At 44.1% G+C, this 23,920-nt stretch overlaps 1 protein-coding gene across 4 annotated transcripts in view; it reads right to left on the reverse strand.

Annotated features, from left to right (window-relative positions):
* Positions 1 to 23,920, reverse strand: part of ARMH3 (armadillo like helical domain containing 3) — a 131,743-nt gene that overhangs the window by 18,793 nt on the left and 89,030 nt on the right. For 3 of the 4 annotated variants that reach the window (XM_068949846.1, XM_068949847.1, XM_068949845.1), the window contains one exon: positions 17,778 to 17,856. The exons of the other annotated variant lie outside the window; for it this stretch is intronic. In XM_068949846.1, the coding sequence (XP_068805947.1) occupies positions 17,778 to 17,856 (79 nt within the window). The remainder of the gene's footprint in view (positions 1 to 17,777; positions 17,857 to 23,920) is intronic. 4 annotated transcript variants of the gene reach the window in all.

Genomic DNA, 23,920 nt, shown 5'->3' on the forward strand with positions numbered 1-23,920 from the left:
CTTGCCTGTTAGCAATTTTTTGAGGAAGGCATGCAGCAGCCAGGATGATGGCAGGAGCATAAAACCCGGAGATAGATAGATTTGCTATTTTGGAGTTACAGCCCATTTTGGAGCTGTGAACCCTTATCTCCAGCTGGTGGCATTTATGGAAACATTTCTCACTGCTAGGTATGTAAGAGCACTTGCTATTCTGCCAAGGCCTGAAATGCACTGCAGATAGCTATGGACTGGACTGTTAATTTTTTTATTTCCCCATTGTGCTTACAATTAACTTAAGTGCTGAAATGTGATGGGCTGCTCCAGGAGAAGCTTTTATCTACCAGCTGCATTTTACCACAGCAGTAAATCAACAGCTGCCATCAAAACACCAGACAAGAGGAACAGCACCCTTACGCTCACTGTGTGTATTACCTGTTCAGCTCAAGTGGCCAGCCAGGGTTCAGTAAACCAAGGCTATGATTTGGATATGTTCTTTGGTGCAATGCTCTTTATTTAGAGAATATCTTGTCTCCCTGAACATAGAGAAAAACCATCAGCTGCAGCTTCTTTGGCAGCAGTTAACTGATCAAAGTCAGATGAGTGCCCAAAATGAGGTAAAATAGTTTTTAAGGCTATAGATTAAGAGCCGTTGCTCCTGCTGAATTGAACAGCCAGAACAAACAAAGCTGTTACAGAAACCAAAGATGGTCTTAAGAACCTTAACAAATCATAGCTGAAAACTCTGTAAGAAAGGTCAGAAATAAAATCTTTGTAGGGATAGAGTAAGAAAGCATCTTGATGGATTCTGAAACCCAAACACGCAACTTTTAGTCTAGATTGCCTTAACTGGTGATAATAGCATACCTGATGTAGACCTGAAAGCAGCAGTAAGAAACTTATTCCTAGAGAAGAAACTCAAATTTGCCTAGAAGACAGTTGGCTGAGGAATAAGGCTATCTAGAAGACAGATTAAGACAGGACATGTGGAAGAAATAAAATAAAAAAACCACAAACTTTTCAGTCCAACTTCAGAGACCGAAGCAAGTGGACTGTTCCAGTTCAAAGGAGACCTAAGCCTACTTGTGCCCAAGGGAAAAATAATTGGGAGGCTTATTCTGGTCCTGGCCTAATCAAACACATGCAGTCATGGGAGGTTTCTGGAACTACCTCAACTGGTCAGATTCACGTGAACCAGTAGAGGATCTACGAGAGCTTGTGCTCCTCACACAGCCACCGAAGACTTCAGGATATACTGACTACAGACTGTCTTAGAAAAACTCACCCTGCTTTACAGGTAGATGAACAAAAGGAGAGCACAGATACTCCAAGAAACGAGGAGCTTGCCATGCATATCTTTTTCTCCTCCTTACAGCAACTAGCTTCACAAGTCAAGTGCTAGAGAAAGACGGGCCACAATGAGTGTTGCTAGGATGGCCCAAGGACTGACAGTTGCTGAAAAAAGGCCATTTCAACCTATCTCATGAAGGGCTTTTTAAATATCTTGTTAAATTTAGTTTGTAAAACAAGGACAATTTCAAACTAAAGGAAGCGGTAAAGCTAAATGATAGTACACTAAAAAGCTCACCACAAAATAGGGGGGTGCTGCATACTTAAAGCAAGTCCAAATAGAGTAGGACACACTAGAGGAAAACCCTGCTAGAAGCGTGGGGGAAAGTTATGCATTTAGAGGGGCAAAGCTTGGAAGGCACAAAGATCAGTCTCATGGCTTCTACTATGATTTAGGCAATTAAATAGTGACATTGGAAGGCTTGCTATTAATTGCACAACAGAAGTGGTGCACTGCAAACGAATGGGAAGCAATAATCCAGAGGTGTGAGCAGATGCAATGAAAAGGCCAAGAAACAGGAAATCCAGAACTCACCTACATAACTGACCATAAATGAAAAAAGAAGTTCAAGCCTATTCTAAGAAAGGAAAAAACAGAACTTTTAAACATGAGCAAGAGGTCTAAAAAAAAAAAAAAAAAAAAAAAAAAAGAAGATAAGCAAATAAAGGTTTGATGATATCTACTATTTTATGATTCTTTTCTGAAATAAGGGCACTGGAACTGATAGACAGCATTCAAAGCATGGGTCACCACAAACTTATATAGCGATAACACAGCATTTCTGCTTTATTTTCCTGTTCTTTTTCTAATGATTGCTAATTCTCTATTTGCCTTTTTGATCACTGCTGAACCTTGAACCAGCATTTTCAGAGAACTATCACAGCGATTCCCAGAATCCTTTCCAGCATGGCAATATCTAGCAGACTTCCCTACAGCTTAAGACCCTAAGAGCCATATAAATTAAATCTGCAAAAATTTCCTCTAAAGATGTGATCAAAAAGAAATAGAAGAACTGCAGGCAATTGGTTTGCTACAAATAGGCTGTTTTGCCTCCAGAGACAAAAACTGTAGTAATAGCTGCATGCTAGGGTAGCTAGCTATCAAGGAAAGGTGGGCAGTGCCTGGAAGTTTCTGTGAGACTCAACTCACGTAGGAGCTTTAGCTATTAAGGCTTTTGCAAACCTGAAGTTGGAACAGACAGCTATAAGCTGCTGGATGATCCTTATAAACAGAAAATCCTGTAGTAAAAAGGGAACTTCTGCTGCAAAATGTGAGCCAGTGGTTCTAAGGGTGGAGTTCCAAAACTGGTTTCAATCAATCAATTGGTTTCAAGTCCGTCTAAGTGCAAGCTACCCAAACTGCAATATAAAGTCTAGAGCTTCTCCTTCACAGGCAGTTATTTCAGATTTGAAGTAATCTGATGTGCAGCTCAGAAGTCTCTTCATTTGGGACACAAGTGGTGGTGAACGTGCTGACATCAGAAGCAGCTCAAAAGGCAGAAGGGAACAGACAGCTTGACTGTCCCCTACAAACGGAGAATTCAGCTGTGCAAGTTAAGTTTAGAAGAATTACAACAGCGACATAACTCCTACAAAGGAGAAAGGATCAAGTTTGTCCCTACCAAGTGGCTTAACAGAAACCCCAAACTGTGTGGAATCTTGTCCTCATCTGTATGGCACAGCTGGTGGACAAGGAGTAGGAAAAAAACCAAAATCTAAGATGAGGTCAGAAATAAAAGAATGAAGTGATTTCTGATAATGACATGCTGAAACATTAAAGCTTATTAACATTTTAATTTGTTTAATTATCTCCCTTGTACTGTTGGAATGCATCATTCATTTTAAACTCCATCTGGGCAATGCCCAGAGGTCAAACAGGATGAAATGGTCGTGGCCACCATAAAAAAGGATGTTTAGCCTATAGGGAGAGAAAAAAAAAAAGGGGGGAAGAAAAAAAAAAATCTCAGAGCTGCTTAAAGCTAATGGTTAAGCTAATTCAAAAGCAGCACCTGAATGGGTGGTGAGACAGTTAGAAATGCAGAGGCTACTATCCAGGGCAATCACTAAACAAGGGGAGGCCTGATAAGACACCTAAATTCGTGGGCAACGGACGCTTCTTGACCAAAATGGAGATGTGCAGGAGAGCTGGCCAGCAGGCAGGCAGCAAAGGAAATCTGAGAGGGAGCAGAGACTTAGACACAGACTGTACAAGGAAAACAGGTCAGACAGTTCTGAAAAATGAAAAGGTCTGCTGCTTGTTATTGCTATTCTCATGGAGAGAAGTCTGTGTGCATTCTTTGCAATAAACACAAAGGCACCAAAATTGCTGACTCAGTCATTTCTGGTCATTTCTCCTCATAACTAACAGAAACAATTAGGGCCCTAGATAATAGCTAGGTCTCTCAGAAAGGTCTCCACCACTGTGGAGTGGTATCTTGCAATCCAAAGATATTTGGGAGACGTTAAAAGGGCTTGTGTGCCTGGGAACGTCATACTTTTCCCTGCAACATTTGTTCTGCTTACATATTTAAATAATCAGACCTACTACCTCTTCAGCACCATCTTTCCCACAATTCAGGCACTCACAGCAATAACCTCCTAACACCACAGAGGACAAATTCCTTCAGAACATACAGTTGGGAAGAGACGGAGAAGAGGCATCTCCAGGAGAGTGACCCTCTTATCTCCACAAACACTCAGATGCTGGACTGGCAGAAAAGACAAGACACAAAGGGGAGGTTTATTGCTGATGGTCAGATAAGAGCACTGTGTTGGCTGCATGCCTGCCATTGACACTCACGGAAGAGGTGGCTTGTGCCAGCATTGCACCCATTCTCTCCAAAGGATGAGGAGAACAAAGCTTATGCTTCTTTTCCAAAGCACCTGTTGCTTTTGGGTCCTCAAGCTGAACTAATCACAGTATACAGAGCAGCAAGCTGGAGAGCTACTTGTCCGCAGTGCCTGCCTCCTGAATCAAAGTGTGTGCACCCTTTCCTGACAGCTCTAGACTCAGCCTGCTGGCTATAGAGATAGAATATATTTGTACAGCGCTGCTGAAGACTTAGTCAACGATGATGGCACTCTCTTGGGGCCAAGGAGCTGTTCACTAAGGCTTCCCCTTTCTCTCTAAATTTCTCTTTTGTCATATTCCTGCATAAGTATCTGCTGGATCCATACTGGAAATATTTCCACACTGATTTCCGCAGTGCTTGGAGGACACCATTGTTCAATAACCTAAAAATCCCTGTGCGAGGATTTAGTGCTCCCAAGTCTCTCTAGGACATCAAACGTTTGCAAAGCTATTAGCTCTGATGGGTTTTTGAATAAGGCTAAGGGAAGCCACTTGCTCAGTATTTCTCATAAGGAAAAGGTAGCTCTGACCTGGCAGAATAAAAATTGCTTAGGAGGAGGAGGAGGAAGAAAGCTCACACAGCCCACGTTCTCTGCAAGCAGGGAAATGAGATTTGATTTACGCCGTGATTCTGAGGTGTGTTCAATTTCAGCTTGAATTTCTACTGCATAAATTCAACTTGGCTGAGCAATGTCCCCATTAGCGACTGTCCAAAGCAATAGAAGGTGATGCACACAATGATCTTTGAAGCTGCAGGTTCAAAGCCCTGGTGAGGTATTTTTAGCCTGTTTTTGCATATGCAGCCCACAAACTTGTGTCTTCCAAGAAGTCGGGGAAGACAATATAAAAAAGCAATTAGATACAGTGCATACACAGCTCCTTATTGCTGCCAATTAATCAATTTATTTTGCTCACTAGTTAATTTTCTCTTATTACACAGCAGAGAGAACAACTCTGTGCTTCAAAGGGATTAGATGACAAGCAGAAGTCACTCGCTAAAAGGACTTAAGGGCTTCAGTTCAGGGATTAATAACTCGGCTGCTTTTTCTCCAGATTTTAAAACCGCTAATTTGTACTGTGCCAACTGGTAGTTTTATTTGCACAACTATTTTTGTTCTAATAGGAATCTTAAATGGTGCTCTGCCCAAAATGCTGATGCATTGCTCTCTTGATACTATTCCTATATCTGAATTGTTGTCTGTATTAAAAGGGTATTTCATGCTTGCTTAGCAAACTTCTTAAACTGCATCTTATGCTACTACGCACCAGTTCAAGTTCTATTTGACTTTCCCGATCTAATGAGTATGAGTGGGGCCCATTGAGGAATTCAACATCACTAGGAGGCGGCTTGGGTAGAAGCTTCAGACCAGTTTTTTTTCTGCATCTCTAACTCAGTCTTACATTTCAAAGAAGCTCTACAAAATTTGATGTCTAAATGGGTTTGGCCATGTGGTTACACACCTTCAGGGTGGGCTAAACCCCAGTGGTCTGTTCTCACCCTGTGTTAACAAAATATATTTTGGTACCACGCTCGTCCTGCTGACAAAGTACATGACAGAAGATGAAGGGTGGTGCATCTAAAACAAGAAGGAATCTTCCCGATTCTTCTCCACATTTACTGGGCTCCTAACCTTACAGTTCTGAGAATCATTCACAAGGGGGAGCTTGCAGTGAAAGGCTGAGGTGCTGTAATTTAGCCCAAACACTTCCCCCATCTTGGGATGTATGAATAAAAGCCAAAAGCAAATTTGCAGGTTGAAAATTTCAGCGTTGGCATGTTAAGGTTTTGCGTTTTGTTGTAAATCTACAGTGGTCTGAGCTGGTCTGACTCAGGAAAGACTCAACTCCCTCCATATGCCTGTTTAAGGACTGACTTGTGACCGTGCCTAGAGCTTTGTTTGGTGCATTTTTTATAGACGGTAATAAGTAGAGCTGTTCACTTAGTTTACTGCTTCTAGATGACAACTGCCAGCCACAATCAGCTCAGAGAGAACAGGAGGGCAGGACTGGCAGCAGCCACAGGATACCTTATAACAGCAAGCAAGGGCTGTGTATTAGGAAAGCTGCCATCACTCTTCCTTTTTATCTCTCTAAAACATGTCAAGGGCACTAATTAACAGGGTATCCAAGGCACACAAAGGCTAAGAAGAAAGAGGATCTTGCTAGTGCTCTGTTAAGGCCTGATCCAAAGATGACTACTGAGGCTTTAGGAGCCTGCTGAACTCTCCCAGTCACACGAGTCTCCAAAACTATCTGATATTCAGGAAGAATTCAAAGATCACAAGACCTGCAGAACTGAGACATGTAGAAAAGAAATAGTGACCTACTTTATATTCTACCATCATATGCTGAAAAACAGAAGATCACAAAATGCCAGCAGAGGCGTATGCCTCCAGTAAAGGAAAACTCCCAAATGTGTGTGCTGTCAGCAGCATGATGGCAGGTGGCCCCCCCCCCACAGAAGAAGTAAGGGCAGGGAAAAACCTAGGCTCAATAGTGTGCCAGAACAACAACTCCAGACCCAGAGAGAAGGAAACAGCAGGGGCTACAAGTCTGAGATCCAAAATGCCACTCACCACTACCCTAAAAGACATTAAAACCTCTGTCAGGAAGCAGCATATAGCACCAGAATGATCTGGTCACCTTTCCAAGCAACAGAGAAGGGAGGGGTGTGATCCTAAATATTTTGTCAATACTTTCTGCAGCATCTCTTCTGGACTGCGTAAAAAGGGACAGGGCAGAAGAATCTGCAGCGGCGTGTGAGTGCATGTGGGTACGCTGCATAAGATTACTGGAAGTAGGGGTAGCACTCTGGAGTCCGGATTCACTTTTTCACTGTCTGTTCAAAGCTGAAAAAACAAAGCTTTTTGTGGGAGCACATGCAGGTGTTTTCATTTTCTTTCTTTTCATTTTAAAAGGGGAATGCTATCAAAATAAAGTTCTCTCGTTCCCTCCCAAAACAGATTCTGAAACTCTTTGGGTCTGCATCATTTGTTTTCTAAATAGATGCCAGGATCAAACCAACTGAATCTTTTCCTTCAACTACCCTAACCTGACTTCTTCCAAACACACCACAAAAGCTCTCCCTGACATACGTAAGCTCAGATCACACTGAGTTATGAGCCCTTGTATGAAAAGCAGCACAGCTTCAGTTCGGGTCTCAACAGATCAGGGAATCCTTCTGCCTCCATCTTAAAACTCTGGTTCACTCAACTGAAGGATCTCTGCATGAGGATGAGGGAGCAGGCTACCCCTCGAACGGACAACGCACAGAAACAAGACCACATATTTCTGGTTCAGCGAGACATCCAACTTCCTAATGAGTTACTGGGGCAGGAGTGGTCAGCAGTCCCAGGACAGCAACTAACTTCTTTATGCTGAGACTTCTGCTATGACATTAACTGTCTAGCCCTATTACTTACTAGTGTAGTCACTCAGTCCTACTCCTGAAACATCAACATACCAAATTATGACAGACTTTTTTAGACTCAAGCAGTCCTAGATTATCTGCCTGAGCACTACTGAGAGTGGAAAGCTCAGCAAGAATTGGTCGATGTGGGGAACTGTCATCAGCTGAAGATATTAAGTTCACATCATGTTAATATTCTCCCCTGCAAAAAGGGTGTCATATGCTCAAGTATCTGCAAAGAAGGCTGAGATGAGGCATTACAGTAGCTTTCTTTTTATTCTTCTGAGAAGGGGAATTTAGCCCAGCAACAGACCCAAGTTTCCTTTCTATGCCTAAAAAGTGACTTGTAGGTGGTACTGTAATTAAATAAGTCCATCACTTAAAATGGAAAAGTACATCCTTATAGCTGAGGTGAGAACTAAGAGTCTGCAGTGAGATGCTTCCATCAAATAGTTGGTTTTCAGGAGCATTAGCACTCAGTAGAAAATTTCCAGCAAAGAATGTAGTTACAAGGAAGCGTGGATGTAGAAAATAAAAGATAGAAAGGAAATCAAAGTTCCAGCATGACTGTCTTGGCTCCTTCACAAATCCCTATTTCTGCTTCCTTCAGCTGGAATTTCCTCCTATCCTGCTGCTTCAAGATATTAAACAAAAAGAGCACTTACTGCAAACAAACTGAGGCCTAAAAAAAAGTCTACAGTGTAACTCATGACTACTTTCTTTTTTATGCGAGATGGACAGAAGCTATTGACATGGTCATGCAAAACCCCATCTAGATCCAGGTTCTGTGTTACATCCTGTCACCATTACTACTTCATTGGCAGACATTAAGAGTGAGAACAAGTAGGATCTTGTGCAAGTCACACAGATGTCCGACTCCAGGAAACCATCAGTATGATTGAGCTGAGCAAAGGCTGGTATCTAGTTTTGGGGAGAAGTATACATGGTCTCCAGTGTAGGAGATGAATGGAAAGGGAGACTTGGTCACTAGCTAACTGAACACACCCTTCCTTTACACGCTCAGAAGGAAAACTGCTGACAGAAAGACAGAAATCTGAGGGCAGGCTCTGTGTGACCTCCGTATACGCATAATGACTGCTTTGTCCTGGGTCTGGACCACTAATTTTGACAGAAGTAGGAGAAGGCAGCAAAGGACAACCCAATGTCTAAGTGAAAAGATTGGCATCTTACTTGCAGGAGAAGCAATGGTTTGATATCTGGGGTACTTGCTTCACAGATGTTAATGAAGAAATATAACCAGTAGGGAGTTGATAGCAGTTCCCAGAGAAATCAGTTCATGCAGTATCACCATGCTACCAGTCGTTCTGGCTTGACACTGTGCTAAACATGCTCACGTGGCTCCGAGGCAGCTCGGACCATGGGCAGGGCTGGCTCACTTCTGCCTGCAGAAGACTGTGCAGACCTTTCCAGAGTCAGCATAGCACCTGCCAGCCACCCAAAAAAATGTTAGCTAGCCCTGTGATGCCAGCAACCCTCCCTGCTCCCAGATGCTAAGTCTCGTTGCCAGAAAGATGCTATGTCCTTCTCTGAGCCATGTTTAATTGCAAGCCATGTCTCAGAGATCTGAGATATGGCCATTAGTGGGATATGAGCTGGCCCGTGCCACCACAAGTGAGAGGGAAAGCACTTGCAAGAACCCTTCTGCCTCTATGGGATCTGGATAGTACAGCACAGCCCCAACCTAGCATCACCTGAGAAGTCAGAAAGTCAAAAAGTAAGATTTTAATAGCATCTGGAGTGTGTTTTTACATCCAACTCAAAAACAAATTAATCTGCTGAATTACAACTGCTGAGGAAAAGACACTTGGGAAACTAGACAGGTTTTGTGCATGAATAAACATTAAACACAATATTTCATTAGCGGGGTTCTGCACACAGTAACATTCAGAGGCAAGGTTTCCAACTATGAGACTCAGGCATACGGTTGGAGTCACTGGAAGAAACACTACTAGATGTCAGTCTCCTGCAAACTGCTCCTGTTCTCCAGATGTTAATGACATATTAGCAGATTTCCAATACTTACTATCCTCCTTTCAGAGGTCATTCTAGAAGAACTTCTGCTTTCACAGAAGAGAAAAGCTTTCTAGTTTACAACTACCATTGATGTAACTGTGGCACAATGGTAAACATTAATGTGAGCGGTGGTTGCTGGGCTGCTCAGCTTATTTTTAGAAATCCTAGGTACTTTGAGACAATGAGCTAGGCTGCCTCATCAGCTTCTCATCTGAGACTCTGGAATATACTTCTCCCTGTTAGCAAGTCTTGCTCTGAAGCACTTTCTGATGGAGAACTTAAATCCATGGTTTAGAAAAATGACAGAGAAGTTCTTACAAACAGGTGGTCAGGTAAATGCAAAAACAAGGCTAAGAATTATCATCCTTGCACAGGACTGCTCTCATGTCAGCTATGAGGCAGATGCTGCTGCTGAACCAGCATGTGCGCTAGCAATACTTACCTCTCCAGGAGCTCATTAGTGCCTTAACTAAGCCACAGGTAAATCCGAGAACCCCTCTGACTAAAGCAAAGGAATTCACGTGCCTGGCACTTGGCCGACGCAGCACCGTCTCTGGACATCCTCCTGCTTGCTCTATGGATGACACCCATTAGCTCCTGAGCATTCCTGCTGCCTGCCTCAGATCTCCTATGAAGATAGGAAGAGTGACACACAGAAACGCCTCTTTCTCCTTTTAAAATATTTGCCTCTAAGCTCCCTGCTGCAGACAAGAATTTAACTTGTCTTAACGCCCAAATAACAAGTGTTAAAGAGTCAAAAAAAAAAAATCTCCCAGTTGAAAGCTCTGTTCAGGTGCGGCACCTTTAGTCTCAGTGGCATTTACTCTCCTGCTCTAGGACATATGTAGACTGCAAAGCTAAATTTGCTTCCCACTTTGAAATCATGACAAATTGGGTCATTGCTACTTTTGGGAAACAGCTGCAGCTCCAGCTAGAGGATCCAGAGCAGGAATGCAAAAAACCACCAGTCTGTTACAGCAAGATACTACCAGAGAGGAGGGACACTAGCAATTCTCTCAAGGCAGGTTTCTCCAAAAGAAACCCCAGACTGAGTATGGTTGGCAGTCACTGCAAAGCCTGTCCTTTTGCACGAAGAGGTGACTCCAGGAAAGGTTAGTCACAGCCACGTAACCATCTATAAGTAGCATAGCAGGTTATGGCCTGTCTGCTTTTAAGAATCCCAAGCAAAGAGGAGGTGACTAAGTATAAGAAAGCTTAGGCTGGAATTCAGGACTACTGTAACACAGCACAGCGCTATAAATGCAGCTTTACAAAGAATGATAAAATAGAAGTTTGCATGGTATCTGTATGCATTAGGCACCTGGCAGCAGCCACTGCCTATTGTTCCCAAAATTTCACAAGGGATTAAATAAAAAAAACCTTCCATCTGAAGTTTTACAAAATGCAAATTGAATTGTGCATTCACACAAGCCAGCTGTTGACAGCTCCCCCTTTAATCGCAGATGTGGAAAGTTGTAATTTAATCTTTATAAATACAGACTGTTTTGATCATGCCATCGCAATCCCCTGTGGAGCTCTCCCTGCCCTATATGGGTGCTTAGCGGTGATGGCAATCCATAACACTGCCTTCCACTCAGACTGTAGCCTTCCTCAGCAGATCACACAGCACTTCTCAGACGCTGCCTAGCTCCCCAAAGGCTCCACCTTAGCAGCCCTCTCACATAGGAGGACATAAGGCTTGAGGTTTGCTCAAGGCAGCACTGTGACAGCTAGGGAGGAATTTAGGACCCCAGCCTGCAGCCCCTTCCTCTAACTACCCACAGCCTTTTTCCCAGGCACAAATACAAACAAATACAAAACAGATCTACCAGGCATCTGTTTTCCTTCTAGCAGGAACTGTTTTCTGAAATACACTCACCTGGAGTACAGGATGAGCACTGGAACTAGAGCAACAGCTTGTCTCCACAGTAGGGCCTGGGAGCTTACTACCAAGTTAAACCTAAGGCTCTTGCTCAGCCCACTCCCTGTTTTGATTCAGGTTAAGCTCATAGCTCGCATTATCTAGTCTTGCCTCAGGAGCCCCAGCACAAAAACCTAACTAGTCCCAGAAGACTTTACCCTATTGCAACTAATGGTGAACAACAGCTCAGGAAGGCAGCTGCTCTAAAACACGTCCCCAACATTCAGCGGCCACCTGGACTAAAGTAGTTTTTAGGCCCTTATCAGTCCCTGCAGTACTCTGCTTGTGAGAGCCAGGCAAGTACATGAAAACAAGCCATGAGACTTGAAACTTCAAAGCAAGGCTTGCCTTAATGGACCTACTCTGTTACTAGTTTGTATCTTTGAGACAGTCTGCAATCCGCCCAAGAGGACAGCTCAGAAAAGTCTTAAGAAATGAGACATGCCTAAGCATTTACAATGTGCAAAGGGCAGAAAGGCTCCTCTGCTCCAGGAACAGTCAAGGTGATCCAGGGTCACACTGCCTATCATATAGAGGCACAGAGCAGCTATTGCCACTAACTGTAGTGGGCAGGATGCTGGGACACCTTTGTGCTGAGCCTGAAAGAGAAGACAATTGTAAGGCTTCTCACATTTCTTAGCTGAGATTTCTGGGCTTGAATTAGGAACAGGGCTACATCTCTCCAGCAGTAGCTATTTTCAAAACAAAGCCCTTCTTTTGAGCCTCTAAGGGCCTACTACACATTGTCCCCCCACTCCAGTGACACACACTTCAGTGCATTCTGCATATTAATAAAGGGCACTTCACAGTGAAGTCATTGCTCCAAAGCTCACACCCAGCTTCAAGGCTCCTTGTAGTAAAGCTCATCAGTCCTTGAAGCCTCTTCAGACCCGTTCATCCTGCCATACTGCATAAAGCAGTCCAAGGCATTAGTAAGCTGAGGGGATATTTCACTGGTAAATCAGAAGAGGAAGGAAGATATTTAAACCAGAGAACCCCCATCAGGTAGGCAAATTAGCAGGATATATTCAGGAGAGAGCCCAAATACATAGACCCCTATAAACCCGAGATTCAAATCTCAAGCAGTGCAGCTCAGCTCTTCCTGTTTAAAGAATATATTCTGTTTCAAATCATTTATCATGAGTAGGTGTCTTTAATGAGACCATGAAACCCAACGTTCCTGCCTAATTTGCAGAGATGTAAAAATTTAAAACTAGGGCTTTGCCTTGGTGTCCACTTAACGGAAGTTTCACATACCTACTGCTGTTTGCAACATTGCACTAGCAAGCCTGATGCTTTCTACCCCAAAGCTCACTGCATTTCAGAAATGAGTATCATTATGTCAAACCCATTTTAAATTATTTCTGGAGCCCTCACAACATGCCATATTAATGTAAGAGATTAGGAGGAATTATTATAGTAGTACTTAGCACTGATGGTACTCAGCATTTTAAAAGCAACAATCGCATACATGCCAACAGGCTCTCTTAACACATCACTGCCAGCAGTGCTAAAAAAGGACAAAGCACTTTGTAACTGTAGTGGTTTTGCTGACAGTTACGGAAACCTGGACAAGTTGAACAAACCATGACAACTGTGGCTCACAGAATTAGAATACTTCAGGGCATCTAAAACCCACTGCACAGTTTTGTGACTTTCTGTGCGAGTCACTGGTAGAAGCTCCCTGAGCTGCACTTTGGATCAGTCCCTGAAAGCCCCACCTAGTAAGAGAAGGCCACGTGGCACTGCAGAAAAGTGCACTCAACAGCTGGAGAATAATACAGGCTCAAAGCAAAGCAAGATGGCCTTCTGAGATTGCCTGAGCAAAACTGGATTGCAGCTACCCGAGTTCAAAAGGTTCTAGTGTGGAACAAGCCACATGGCACACCCACTTGTCATAACTTCAGAAGCAATACAGTTGTTGCATTCTTCCATCACAATCTGCTTTGGCTCCTAGCACTTTTTGTCTGTAATTACCAAACATACACAGCACAGCTGTTCACAAGTCTTTCACACGGAACTTCATGCTACCCCCAAACCTCACCTAACTAGTGTCTCTGCTGCGGTTGTGAATAAAGACAGGCTTCTATCAGGAAAGCACATAAATGTTTCTGACTAGAAAGCATCATCAGTCCTACGTGTCTGCCATCTCAGTTAGATACATTTTAAGACCTTTGTAGTGGAGATCACAGAGAGAACAAGTGCCAAGCAGAAAATAAGGTCTTAGCGAGCAATTTCGCTATGTAATTCTCCAGCAAATTGGCACAAGACTTACTTGGCAAGAGATTCCTGTTCTGAAGAGGTTTCACCAAAGTAGTATTGTGTTCCCCTCACTTTAGCCCCTCCAGAATAGCTGTGCAACATCACGATCAGGCAGAGAGCTGTGTTCTTGTACACAGCTCTTCTTTCACACCCAGAAGAAAAGGAAGACTGGAGACCCCATCCCGACCTCTCATGCCCTGTGTCATCAACTCTTCTATCTGTCTGTATCCGCTCTACTGAAGCGACTCCTGTGTTGCTGTTTTCTTACCGCCTTGTCCCCTGTTTTCGCTAACTGCTTCTGCTGTTAGGAGCTTCTCAAATCAGATAGCACAGAGAAAGTCTACTGCCCCTTATGTATGAAGTACAAGGCAGCCCAGTCATCTGGAGAGCACAAACAAGCCTGGAAATTCATTTTACAGAAGGCTGTTCTGCCTTTTGACTTGGGAAGGGACCCAAACCTTATTTGAAGACCTGGGAACGATCACTTGTGCGCGAGAGCTAAAACTACATGGCAGTTAATGGCCAACACTATCTCTCTGACAGTGCAGCATCCTCCAGTTCCTGGAAGGATGCGTGAGCAGGAGCCACAAGCATTGAGAGGGAGAATGCCATACAAGCAAAAATTAACTCTGAAGTCAGATTTAAGTTGGCTAGTCACCAACTAGCAAATGAAGGGAAGAGGCCAATAAAATAATATCTTTGACTAAGAGACACATTCACTGCTTCGTGGTGGAAGAACTACAGCAAGCTCACGATAACTAAAAAGCTGGGAGGGATTATGAGTTTACTTTGGCAAATAGACTCTTTGCAGAGTAGCACTGAGAAGGATCACATAGTGTTTATAAACTCAGAAGGCTCATAGTCAATACCCTGGCATTTGCTTGCCCCTGGAGATCTCCCATTCACTTCCAGGACACTTTCAAAATGGAGCACTTGCATACTGTCGCCAACCCATGAAGAACGCTTGATAGGGGGGAAAAAAAAAAAAGTAGTGTTGGACCTATAGCATAACCAGGGCATGCTCCTTATTCAACAGGAGATGGAAAGAAAAGGCCTTCCACCCAGTACTTCTGATCTGAACACTGGATAAACCACGCAATGGTCAACAAAGCAGTACCACAAAGCCTTGTGAACATACCTCCCTAGAGCACAGGTCTGTATATTAAAATTACCATTCCTGGAGATCTTTAGGACTGAAGATGTGCAATGGTAGCAGCTTATGAACAGCCCTCCTGAACAGTTCCATGTTCACCATTTTCATGGGCCTATGAATCCTCTCTGCATGTAATACTGTTAACATTAATGCTTATAAGAAAGAAAGGAGAAAGCACTTAAATGACAGATTAAGAATGGTAATAAATGGACATTAGTGATTAACAAGGTAATAAAGCTTTCAACAGGATTAGTAAAAGAATAAGACAGAGCACAACTTATTTCAGCCAATTACATAGTTGCTTTTAAGGATATTACAAATACAAAAATAAAAATTCATCCAATACACGAGCAGGGTGCTGGAACAGTCAGGGAGCAGCACAGAAAATTTCACACAGGCTGAAGTAAGAGTCCACAAGCTAAGTAGGTTCAAATGAAACTCAGAGCAGTTAGAAAATCACCCTTAGATAGAACTATGTCAAAGCCATGCTTGATTAATGGGGGATGCTCAGATATAACAGAGGAGTAAGAGCAGCCGTATGAGAATCCAGCCACAAACTAGTTTCTAGGAAAGAATGCTTCATAAATAAAAAGAAAAAAAAACAGTTTGGTCCTCATTATTATAAAAACAAATCCTCAGAAAGAAAGAAGTACTAGTCTCCTGAAACTGCTGAAATAACAGCTCATAGGAGAGAATGACTAGTCCCAAATGTAACATCTGTGTGTTGACACAAGAGTTCAATGATTACATTTTAAGTGTTAGCATAAAAAGCTTCAGTGCGGTACACTTCAGAAAACAGGACAGAAGAGAATGGATTTTGTAGCAAACAACATTTGCTGAGAGAAGTGGGAAGGGGAATTAAGTGAGCACAGTGAGCACGTATGCAAAGACAAAAGGTAGAGCTGGAAGGGGGAAAAAAGAAAAAAAAAAAAAAGACAGACAGACTATAATGGCCAGAAGGCAAGCTTGAGCCCCATGTGCTGGATAACTAATAGAAAAACAAAATCAGTTACTCCGCAAAAGCTGGATCCTGGCCTTGATCTTAGCCATCTACCACTATCTATCACCTACCTACCATGTGGGACAGCCACTGATGGAGGGGAAACTGTGGTCCAAACACAGGCCTAAACTTACTGGCTAATTAGAAGTAGAAGCAATTCCTCTCCATCACTCTCATCCTTGTGCAGTAAATTGCAGAAAGTCGACTAAACACCCTCACTGAGGCCACACAGTCTCTCAGTACAGCAACATCTCCACCATTCCTCTACAGTTCACCAGGACTTGTATTGTTTTGCTATGCCGATGCTTTCCCTACATTGGGAGAAAGCACCGGGGGGGGGGGGGGGGGGGGGGAAATCTGTCTTTCAACTTCCTAATCATTTTCCTCCAAATGCTCCATGCATCAGCACTGATTTTATTATCTACCTGCTGCTTGAGATTTTATTTAAGAAACAGCACACAAGAAGAAAGGATTCAACCTGACCTTCCTGAACTCCTGCTGGGAGATGAATACTACACAGAGCTGACAGTAAAAAGCTCCTTTCCTTTCTCAGGCTAACCTAAACACCATGCAAAAGTCTCCCCTATCCAAACTCCCATTTTAAATTGCAATATCAAAGGCTTTTCTTTTTTAGGGGCCTGGGTTGATGCAATCAGTATATCATCAATGAATGAGGATTTATAACATGAACAAACTGTCATAGAGCACAACTGTGGGTACAGTGACTCTCAGAGGCAGAACAATACATAAAAATTGGGTAAGTTAAACCAGTGTTCCTCCAGCCGGCTCTACCAAGAAGAGAATAAAAAGCAGTAGGGGCCACATTTCTTCTGTTTGTTAGTAGAGCGTTCAAACTGAGGCTCTGGGGTGTTACCCAAACACTTGATTACAGATCAAGTACAATACGACACGGTAAGATTAGTGGAAAGCAAGGGAGGGCATCAAGTAATGAAAGAAGTGAACTACAGAGGAAGACGTGGTCAGGACTTTTTAAACAGCAGCACGGGATCCTATCTTTGAGCAAGCCAAGGCAATTTAAATGATGTCCCTCCCATACCGTGTACCCAATTTCTATTCTGGAAGGTTCAGAGATGCTGACACAACTGCGTCGGGGACGTTCCCCCCAACTTGCGTGGCAGCTCTGTATTTTGTCCACCACAGGCTCCTGCAGAGTCATTCGTCCCTCCAAGAGTTGTTAACATACAACCTGAATATTTTATTTCGGAAAGCAGGTCGTCTGTTCCCCTCCTAAGACCACGCACAGTTGCTTGTTTTCAAGAAGCCACATTTACACACTTATGCAAGACAAGCAGGGCTTGAGAGAAACCTAACTCTATCACCCTCTACATCAGAGCCTTCTCTTTTCAAAATCTGTCTAAAACAGCTGCTCAAGACACTGCATTCAATTACCCTAGAAATTTTTCTACCAACAATTTGCCCAATATCACAGCAAATCAAGCCAGATTTAACACTTCTGACAAGTAAACTTGCTGCCAAGAACTTCCTACCCCTGCTAAAATACTAGCATTCTCAGGGTGCCTAACCACACTTGCTGACAACGCTGCATCTTCCCCCCACCCCCATCATCCTCGCTGTTCCCTCTGCATTTGCTGGACCAAGATGCCTGCATGTGATGGTAAAACTGAAAAAGAAGGCTTGCTTTAGCCCTCTTCTCACCTACACCTGAGCAAGGAATAAGAGAGTCTCACCTTCATCCCTCAAACCTCTGCAACATCATCAGCCCCAACGAGCAAAAGGTGCTCCAATATGCCTGTATTCCAGAGGTCACAGTGAAAAAAGATCACCACATGTCTGGCTTACCTGATCCTCAGAGAGCTGTGATATGTGATTCACCGCAGCATAAGACTCTATCTTTGGGTTGAAGTGATTGATGATGGCTCTGAAACAAAGAAATTTTCACAGGTCTCAGGAACAGCTTATGGGTGCAGCAGAAATCCCTCACCCACCTGAGTCAGTGCACATGGAGCCACAGTCCTCCAAGACGTACCTCCTCCCTCTACGCGTTACATTGCTTGCTCTGCCAAAGGCAACCTCCCTGCTGAGAGGCCTGTGCTGATTCAGTCACATCCTCACTGGAAACTGCAAACCCAGACACTGCCCTAAGCGCGGGTGCATTTGTCACAGCAGATATGGGGCTGGGCTCGTGGCTGTGCCAGAGGGAGTTACTGTAATGCTGGGAAAAGGCTGCAAGTTACCCAGTGTTCTAGCAGAGACATGGTGAACCCGGAGATCCCAGCCATGTCCTACTCAAAAAGTGCATCTCTTGATTCTTTCCAAAACCAGGACTGGATGACAGGTTGCCTTAGGTGACTTTGTTGCCTGTGGCGTAGAAGCTGATGGTTTATTCGTGTTGATCTCCAATCTAGTTTGAAATTTTGTAGTCAGCTCCTACCTGTGGAGATGGATCGTTTCAGCCGCTACTTTAAACTTCTTCCATAACGGCTATAGCCCTCGGCTCCATTTAGGTCATCAAAAATAACGCATGAACTTGCACTGTGTCCCAAGCACAGCAGTAGGAACACCGCTCAGCCCTAATTCTCTGCCTCATTTCTCTCACTGACTGCACCAGCATACTCCTTCCCTTCTAACAGGATTGAGACATGTCTGGGAAATCCAAAATGCGAACTAAAATGAAGGGGGCAGGAGAGGAACCACCCTTCTCCTAGAATATTTCCTCAGCCTCTAGTCTGCTTTTCAGGTGCAGTTGAGAAGACAAATGGCAAGACAGCAAAGTCTCCTCAGGCTAGATTTCACTGCTGGCCTACTTGCGATGGTACTCATGAGACCCACTGCCAAGGCAAGGCTCATGATGAGAAAAGCCCATGTCAGGGCTCGGCACAGACAAGTGCACTGATGGATGCCTGAAGAACGCTTGCCTGGCCAAATCGCACTGCGGCAGCAGCCAGGGCTTTCACTCTCATATTCATCACCATGAAAATTCACTCTGGCTCCCTCGGTTGCACTCTAATGGGTTCCTTCCTCCCACACCTCTTGCTGCCAGGAGGGCTTTCTGCTATTTTCTCAAGACCTCAGCACAGCTAAGAGAAGTTAACTGAGTTCAGAAGCAAGTGATATTCAATGGTGTCAATCAGAATTGGTGGAAAGAGAATCCACCTGGATGCATCCTTAGCTCTTTACATTCCTCCATTCTTCAAACAAAGTGGGGATGCACAGAAAAGATGGGGGAGAAGAGTAAAAAAACCCAGCCAGAATCTGCAGATTTTCTTTGCAAGATTTCCAGCCACGCTTTGTCAACATAACAGACTCAGTCCATACACAGGGATGCCTACAGCATCAGGACGTACTTAGCCCAGGGGAGCCTCTGCAGTCTCACTTACCTTGACAGCAACGCAAATTCAGCAGGGCCCCAGCCAGCCTTTCAGTCCCCCTCCTCCCTCCAGCAAAGAGGGAGGCAGCAGGCAGATACATGCCCAGACCCTTCCCATTTCGATTCGACAAGGGAAGCGGCTCCTGTGAGTCACTATCACATTCTCCATTACCCAGCCTCTCCAACTCTCTGCCTTTCAAGTTGCGTGTTTCATGCCTGACTGGAGTCATATTTACACTCCTACAGGACACGCTACAAGCTATTGAAAAAAACCAGGAACACAGACTTACAACAACTTAACTTCTGGCTTGACAGAAGGTTTGGCAGCTCAGTGGGGTTCAGTGCACTCACATGCTTCCAACATTTACCAGGGAACAGATTTAACATTCATTTGTATCCACTGCTGTGAAGCACTTCACATGGGCCGCCTGCTCAGAAGTCCCTGCTCAGATGTGAGCTAGCGGAGCGGCACCTGCAATCACAGCTGGGATTCACCCAGGGAAAGCAAACCAGCAACCAGCTGCCACTGCAGTAAGAAGCAACAGACATTAAAGAGGAGAAACAATTCGCCTCTCCTTCCTCATTCCCCTGAAGAAAAATGGACAACTCCTCAGCGACTTGAGGAAGTTCAACACGTCAATTTGTTTTAAAAGAGCTCTTTCCACAATGAAGAATTCTTCCCCAACCTGATCTTCTACAGAGCTGCTTTCCTGAATCTGCAGGCAGCCTGGGGGAGAAGAGCATGAAAAGCTTGGATTCAATCCTGGGCTCTGCACAGCCACGTACTTACTGCCCAGCACACGCTATCAAGGCCAGGCTCTGCACGTGGTACAGCTCCTTCCCACACATCTGCTACAAGAAATTCCATCATTATCCAGCCTAAGCCGTTAAGCAATAACGGAGCCTTTCCGCATAAACTACACCGTTACGCCTTTGCTATTCCTCCATCTTTAGAAAACCATGCTGTCCGTGGGGTGTAGTTTTAGGCAACTGCCCTCCTGGGCTACTGAGTAAACAGCTGAAATTTCACTTTGCAAAGCTGCCACTCCACAGGCAGCTGTTCCTAGAGACAACAGGGGACAGTAGCTTTTACACATAGTCTTCCCCTTATGGGCAATAGAACAGCAACTCTGCCATCGTTAGTTCACGACACCAGCATGCAACAGCTGAGCCTTGGCAATGTTTTATTTTTACACTGTGACTGCCTTTATTATTGGGATATCAGCCAGTACACAGTACCTTTGGGGAGGAGGAAAAGAATGGTTAAAGCTCTTACAAAAGATTTTTGATCTGCTGTTCTCAGAGATCTTCATCTCATAAAAAAAAAATTCACCTTGTGTTTGGTATTCATGAAGCACTAGCATCTTCTTCAGCATATTTGAACAGCAGAGAAATGGTAAAGTATCAACAGAAACATTTCAGTTCCCCAACCAGCCTTTGATAGTGTGCACGCTTACATATAGCCACACTGCACAGTCCCTCGGTGGGGCTAGCAGCTATTTATCATACAAACTTCAGAATGTTCTTGGGATACAGTTCTCTAGGGACCATAAGACTCAGCAGCACTGGAGACATCTCTCTAACTCTACTGTGTCCTCTGACAGATTTGCAGTTCAGCAGCCAACTGACAAGAGAGAAGGCTGTCATCAAACAAGAGAAGGAAGCTTAACAGGCAGAAGAAGGTGAAACAGTGATCCAGGAAAAAAATAAAAATAAAAAGTCTCCCAGGGGCCTGTCTTGTGGTTGACATGTAATGCTCCAAGGTAGACCAGGAGTGATCTCCACATTCTTTATTCCTTGATCTCCCAAGGAGAACCATTTACACACTAGTAAGTTTTCTGGGAACACGCCAGTGCTCCCAGAAAAGCAGACACTCTCTCTTAAGTTCCTCATGCAACTCTTCAGAGAGCAAACCGCCTAGATGTCATGGTGCTAGAGGGCATGTAGAGATTCATACGAACCCATATTTCCTTCAGAATGAGCAACCTAAGTATTTATTTCTTTGGAGCGGAAGGGAATAATTGCAGGAAGAGTATAGAATGTTCCTCCCTGATTCAGGAGCCTAAGAACCAACAAATAATTTATCTGTACTAGCAACATTAATCATGTTATTAGACCATTAAAAGTAGGTCTCACTGCAGTAAGTACAGATTGGCAGGTAGTACCTGTCCCAGGGAGTTAATGATCTCAATGCAAGAGAAACAAAGAGAACGCAAACAGTGGTGGTGGCAGCTGAAAACATAATGGTGCTGTGTTTTTACTGAGGGCCATGACAGAGACTTCAGTTGGAGATAAACTAAACATAAACAAAACAGAAAAAGAATCCAGATGGAAGGGGCACAGAGACAGAAGAGAGGGACAGAGGAGCAGACAGGATTGAGAAAATGACGGTAAAAAGACTGCAGGACAGAGATGATCAGAGCAACAGCAACCGATCACAAGGCAGTCTGTGCTCTTCAAACTGGAAAGCTCTCGCTGGTAGAAGGTTCCTAACTTTGGCTGCTCTTGAGGCTGCTATAACCGGCCAGTCTCAGACTGGCTCCCACTAGCAGTTTTTCCCTCAAAAACCATATGGGCTATAAGGTGAAAAGCAGGCGAATCACTATGTTAGTCCTAGTTTTTCCAAAATGGGAACATCCCCTGCCACAGCTCTCACCCAGAGAGAAGGTATATCTCCAACCAAGCAGCATTCCCATTCTTCACCATCTTCACTCCCAACAGGGTGTGCTTCTACAGCGGCTGCAATAATTCTCTAGCCAGTAGGAAAAACTTTTGAAATTGTTTTTATAACATCTTTCAGAACTGCCTGGTGTTGCCCCTTGACAAACGGAAACAATGAATGCTGCCCTTTAGAGAAGCTCAGGATAAAACATTCAAAATCAGTTTCTGCAGATGCAGAGTCTGCTGGCAGGAAAGGGCTCCTGTGAAAACAGATACGGCATGCATGGAGAGAAATGATCTAATTGATTCTTCAATTTGATCTGCCACTAGTTGCAACAACACATGTGAGAAATGAAGCATATCAGCAACACCAAGCTACTGGTCTTCAATTCCAAGCATCTTCCAGTCTGTGGGTACTCACTCCACAGTGGCAAGAAGCGCAACCCTGCCTGCCTTAATCACACAAGAAGCTGGTCTGAGTCCAGTGCGAAGAGAAAACAAAATTGCTATGCTCAGGCAGGCAGCGCTTCTTCAGCGAGTTTGCTTTGACCTCCAAACTTTCCCCAAACTACTGCAGATGAGTTGTCTAATACCCATCCCTGCTTGATGGCAGCTACATTCCTAGAGCCCCAAAAGATAACACTGTCCTCTTGTCCTGAGCAAAATTAAGCTCTCTGGAAGCTCTGAAAGTAGGCTAGGGGAAGAACAGAAAGGTTGCAAAGTGAGGCCTGGGAATGGGGAGAAGCAAGAAAGGGAATAAGCTGTCTTTTATCACACTCTGCTTTTTAAAGCTGCCTTACTATAAGAGGGAGACAGAAAATGTAGCGGTAATTGTTCAGGAACAGGAATCAAGAAAACCACCACTTGGTCTCCACTTTGTAAACTCCAAGTCAGGCAGTTCCACCTCCCCCTTGCATGCCTCAGTTTCCCCCTTTATAAAATAGGAATAAACACCTCCACAAAGTGTTTTAAACCAACAAGGTGAACAGCGCTCACAATATTGTATTACTATGTTGCAGACTGCTCAAGCTCAAGGCAGCAAGTAAGTTACACCTAATACAGAGACCAACACCAACACAAAGCGCCTATCCTCCTCCCCTCTTCATCTTGTCACAATCATGGTTGCTCGAGACCCGTGCAAAATTCCCAGTCACAAGCCTTCCTCCCTGCAGCAAGCTGCTTCTCAACAAGCTCACAAGCTGCTGTTTGGGGCAAGGATCCTGCCGGCATTGCTCTTAACACGCTCCCAGTGCTCATGAAGGCAATAAAATCCCCATCTGTTCTATGCCTGCAATAATTAGATGGAGTTACTCTGTAGGTACAGCCCCACCTGGCAGGAGGTGAGAGGGTTTAGATTATTTTATAACATGTGTCCAGGAGGCACTGCTATAAAGCACACATACCGCCCATACCTAGGCTGCCTGCATCAATTAAACCCAAGTAAACCCCCTGGAATGGTGCACTAAATTCTTCCGTCTACTGCGGTTTAGCTCCAGTCTGTTAAAGTTCTTCTGCTCCAACACTTTAATGAGTACTGACATTAAGCTGAAAGTCCACAACTCACAGGGGGAGGCATCTTCCAGACACAATAATAAACTGCAGGGGAGAATCCAAGACAAAAGGATATTTTAGTCAAAAGCACTTGCTTTACTGCTTACAAGAAATGTCTGAGTCAGCACTGTTGTAATTTCACAGAAGAAATAAACCCCGTTACACCTGTTCAATTCTGTCACATTGAAACCTACCGATTGTGAAGATGGGCTCCACAGTACAGGGAGATACGTGGTACATTTATTTAACGAGGACGGGACAAAAGAGCGCACATGTGCTGACAGAGTTTCCAGCAGTTTTCTGTGTCGTTCTGCCCAGCCCCACTCTGCCACGGGAAGATGCAGAGGATGCGCTTTCTGACCCAACACGCAGCTCTCCGCAGTGCATCTCTCCATTTCACTGT

Source organism: Struthio camelus, chromosome 7 (genome assembly GCF_040807025.1).
Source record: "Struthio camelus isolate bStrCam1 chromosome 7, bStrCam1.hap1, whole genome shotgun sequence".
NCBI lineage: Eukaryota > Metazoa > Chordata > Aves > Struthioniformes > Struthionidae > Struthio > Struthio camelus.